At 41.6% G+C, this 4,364-nt stretch overlaps 1 protein-coding gene across 1 annotated transcript; it reads left to right on the forward strand.

Moving 5' to 3' along the window:
- Positions 1–641: 641 nt before the first annotated feature.
- hoxa13a (homeobox A13a) lies at positions 642–2,088 on the forward strand. Its single transcript, XM_076755002.1, has 2 exons — positions 642–1,302; positions 1,841–2,088. The coding sequence occupies exons 1-2, from the start codon at positions 642–644 to the stop codon at positions 2,086–2,088; spliced, it is 909 nt and encodes a 302-aa protein (XP_076611117.1).
- The last annotated feature ends 2,276 nt before the right edge of the window (positions 2,089–4,364 follow it).

A 4,364-nucleotide genomic window follows, 5' to 3' on the forward strand; every position in this document is an offset into this window, starting at 1 on the left:
CAATATTCTATAACATGATGTTGTTAGAAATGAAAATCTCCTTTCGTTAATGACTGCGTAATGATACTCACTTCATATAGCGACGCAGACAAAGGCTGGTCAATGTGTGCGTGCGTAAAGGCCATAAGGCTACGCACATTAGTCATATGTAGATGGTTGAGTCCTAGCTGTTTCTTTTTGAAATTGTTGACCACTTTCCAATAACCGACTCTTATTTGAAACTCACACATAAAAATAAGCATTTTCAAGCCAATATTATCCAATTCGAGCATTTTGGATGATGGATTTTAACCTTAATCAATCAAAATTAGGCTGCTCGTATGTATCTTACTTTTTAAAAAATAAATAAAGATACAAAATCAATCTCAACTGAAGCAGACGCGACAAAAGCTAAATCCCTTTATAGGTACGGTCACCTTACTTCGCCGCATTTTTCTCCATTTAATTATCTGTACTGGGTGATGTTTACCGTCCTCTTTGCATAGCCCCGTCACGTGATAACATCTGGGCCAATGACGGCGCGACCTCGGCGCTCTTGTGCGCGTCAGAGTGGCATTACTCTCTGGGAACCAGTATCTCCTTTTTTCAGTCTCTGGGCTTTTTAAAAAAGAGCCAGAAGCTTCAATGTTGGATGCCGTGCTATGACAACGTCACTGCTCCTCCGTCCTCGCTGGGTCGACCCGTCGGTAATGTTCCTCTACGACAACGGCGGAGGTTCCGATGAAGTAAGCAAGAACATGGAGGGTTTTGCTGGTGGCAACTTTGCTGCGAACCAGTGCAGGAATCTGATGGCGCACCCCGCGTCCCTGGCACCCAGCACGGCTTACTCGTCCAGCGACGTGCCCACCTCCGGTATGGGCGAGCCAGTGAAACAGTGCAGCCCTTGCTCTGCGGCTCAGAATTCCTCCAGCGCGTCCCTGCCGTATGGGTACTTCGGTAGCGGCTATTATCCGTGCAGAATGTCGCATCACAGCAGCATTAAGTCGTGCGGAGCGCAGCCCCCCTCCGCGTATGGAGAGAAATACATGGACACGTCTGCCGCGGGCGACGACTTCACCTCTCGGGCAAAGGAATTCGCCTTTTATCCGACCTACCCTTCAGGTCCATACCAACCTGTCCCCAGTTACCTGGACGTTCCTGTGGTGCCAACTATCAGCGCGCCCTCAGAGGCCAGGCACGAGTCCCTGCTGCCTATGGAGAGCTACCAACCGTGGACTCTCGCCGCCAACGGCTGGAACGGCCAGGTTTACTGCGCCAAGGAGCAGCCGCAGCCCGGACACATGTGGAAATCCTCCATACCAGGTAGGCTACTTCCCCCAGAGTCCAGCCTTTAGAGGACAGAGCTGTTTGACATGTGAACAGGATGCACATTGTATAGAATGGGAGGTGTATGAAATGTCAGTTGCTGTGTCAACCTGCAGAGCAAACAGCACAACAGTATGTTCATGTGGTTACAGCAAAATGATTGAAATAATCCACAGAAAGGGTCCATGTTTAGTTTAAAAGAAGTGAAAAACACAATGCGTTCACATTATTTCCTAAGTGTCTTTTCCAGAAAAAATTTAATTCAATTAAAAAAATAATAATCATCTGTCATCACGGAGTAGTTACCCTTCTTCTTTGTTTTAGGAATGTAACACTTTATTCCACAACAGCAAATCTTGAATAATTTGATTTTATTTGAAAGCAAAATGTGGAAATGTGGGGCTCACTGATGAACAAATTCTCATTTATTGGAATGAAAATGCCACACAAAATTGGGAATGAACGTGAGGCGGCACCCACTTGTTGAGAAGCGCCTTCTGACAGTTTCTTTTGTCTCTGTCTGTCTTCTTGTCAGACGCGGTGTCCCACGCCGGAGGAGACTCTGGCTCTTATCGACGCGGAAGAAAGAAGCGCGTGCCATACACCAAGGTGCAACTGAAGGAACTCGAGCGCGAGTACGCCGCCAATAAATTTATCACGAAGGACAAAAGGAGGAGGATATCTGCCCAGACCAACCTGTCCGAGAGACAGGTCACGATATGGTTTCAGAACAGACGCGTAAAGGAGAAGAAAGTTGTCAACAAATTGAAAACCATCAGCTAGTTTTTTTATTTTTTATTTTTATTTTTATTTTTTTATTACGGACAATATCTGTGGGAGATAAAACTACTAGGCCCACACACACACACACACACACACACACACACACACACACACACATACACACACGCACGCACGCACGCACGCTTGTGGACTCATGGATCGGAGCAAGAAAGCTCCTTTCTGACTGAACATGATTTATTTGTATGTTGCCAAATGATTTCTCGGAGCTCCTGGAACAAACTTTCGGAGGCCTCTGAATGTTGGACCCTCTAATTCCTGCCACTTGTTGTTAAATATTGTTCTAGGAGTCAAGTGGGGGGAGGAAAGCGAAAATATTAAACTGCAGTATGTGTGACTTTTTTCTTTTTCTTTTTTCTTTTTTTTCTTTTTCCTTTTGGCATGCTCACTCTCAGTAAAGGAAAAGTGACCCCAGCTCAGAAAGGTGTGCGCCACCGAGCTACGCCTTTATCTGCGACTTATCGAGAGTGATAAACGTGAAGATTCACAGGAAGTGACGGTGTTAACGGATTTGGACCTTGGGAATGTTAAATATTAATCTCTCCTGGCTTCCTCTTCTTCTTCTTCTTCTTCTTCTTTTTTTTTTAAGACCTACTCACATGCTTAGCTTGTATGAAGTTTAGTCTCATCATATGAATCCGTGCTCTCATTCATATCCAGTCCATGGTGCAATTCTTCTTATTATAATGCTTAGATAATCGTTCGGGATATGTGTTCATATCAATCATAGCTTTTATAATGTGTGCGTATTCATGTGGTTGTATATAAAGTAAAGTCCGGCATGATATCCAGGTTATTTGTGTGTGAGTCCAGTGTGTCGCTGTGGAAGTCCGTCCAAATAAAATATGGACTTGGTGCAATTTTATCATAGTTATGCTGAAAAAGCTATGATCATAGCTCAGTTTATATTCTTACATCCAGCCACTTCATCTGCTGCTCCTCTGTTCCTCGCAAACACTTGAAAAATACTCTTCAAGGCCCATACACCCGCTGCATGGAGCTAATCAGCTTTCAGCGGTGAACTTGTCTTGTAGTGGCTTTGCTTTGTTTGTTAGCTGATTTCTTTATCAGGAAAAACTACACAGAAACTCTATTAGAAACTCCAATATTTGCATTATGTAGTTGAGTCCTGGGGAAAGAGGAAACGAGTCAGTTGAGGCTGATGTGTGCTGAAATATAGGCTGACATCGCCATCTAGTGACGACTTTGTGTTACATACACAAGTGGGTCAGTAGTCAAATTTCCCATACAGAGCTTAAAGGCCTACGGGATAGTATAATAATAATAATAATAATAATAATAATAATAATAATAATAATAATAATAATAATAATAATAGTAATAATAATAATAATAATAATAATAATTTAAAATACTGGTAATCTTTTGTCTTTGGCTTTCACCCAGTCGTAATAAACAGACGCAGGAGAAGAGAGCAGGAAAACCTCCTTTATTTTATTTTATTTTATATTAAACGTTGTCAAATATTCCCCTTACTCGCCGTCGGATGCGTGACTGGGCAATTGAAAGAGTCGCTTAATTATCAAAATGATTGTAATGACATTTAATCTTCAAGGACACTGAGTTAAACTTGTTTATTTTTTCTCTCCAAATGCATTTCTTACCGCTTTGGTTTTATTCGTGAACACGTGCATAAATACATGAAATCCATACTCTTTTAAGTTACTTTTTAAATACGCGTCCCCCTGTTAATAGACTGCGCTAATATTTACGTTGGCCTTGATAGGTTGCGTTGAGTGAAAAGCAGCAATTTTACACGTTGAACGTTGTTCTCTGTGTGTAAATACAGTTTTATAAAAGAAAAGAAAAATGGATTCGGTCAGACTGAATCAGTTAATGTCGACTAGGCTACATTTAACTACATTTATTCCATTGGTTTCAAAGGGCGCAGGCGGCAGGGGATCAGTTTGTACCAATCAGGCCTCATCTACAGTTATTTGTTTGTCTCTTAAGATTTTTAAAAATGAGCGTGTGTGTCTGTATGTATATATGGCCTAAAAAAAATCTGACTCCCTTTTATCTCTTTGCTTAGCCTGTGGTTTTACCATTTCCGTATAGGCTTTTTTCACCATTATTTGATTCATCAAAAATCAACACATAATTGGCCGAAAAATTCCCTCGGTCTCGGTGATGAACGGTAATTTTAATATACTTTGCAATTTAATATTAATTTGGACCATTTTTCTAGACGATTCGTGGAAATATTTTGAATGGAAATCCAAAATATCAAACACACA

The sequence above is a fragment of the Chaetodon auriga genome, chromosome 17, assembly GCF_051107435.1.
Source record: "Chaetodon auriga isolate fChaAug3 chromosome 17, fChaAug3.hap1, whole genome shotgun sequence".
Classification (NCBI taxonomy): domain Eukaryota; kingdom Metazoa; phylum Chordata; class Actinopteri; order Chaetodontiformes; family Chaetodontidae; genus Chaetodon; species Chaetodon auriga.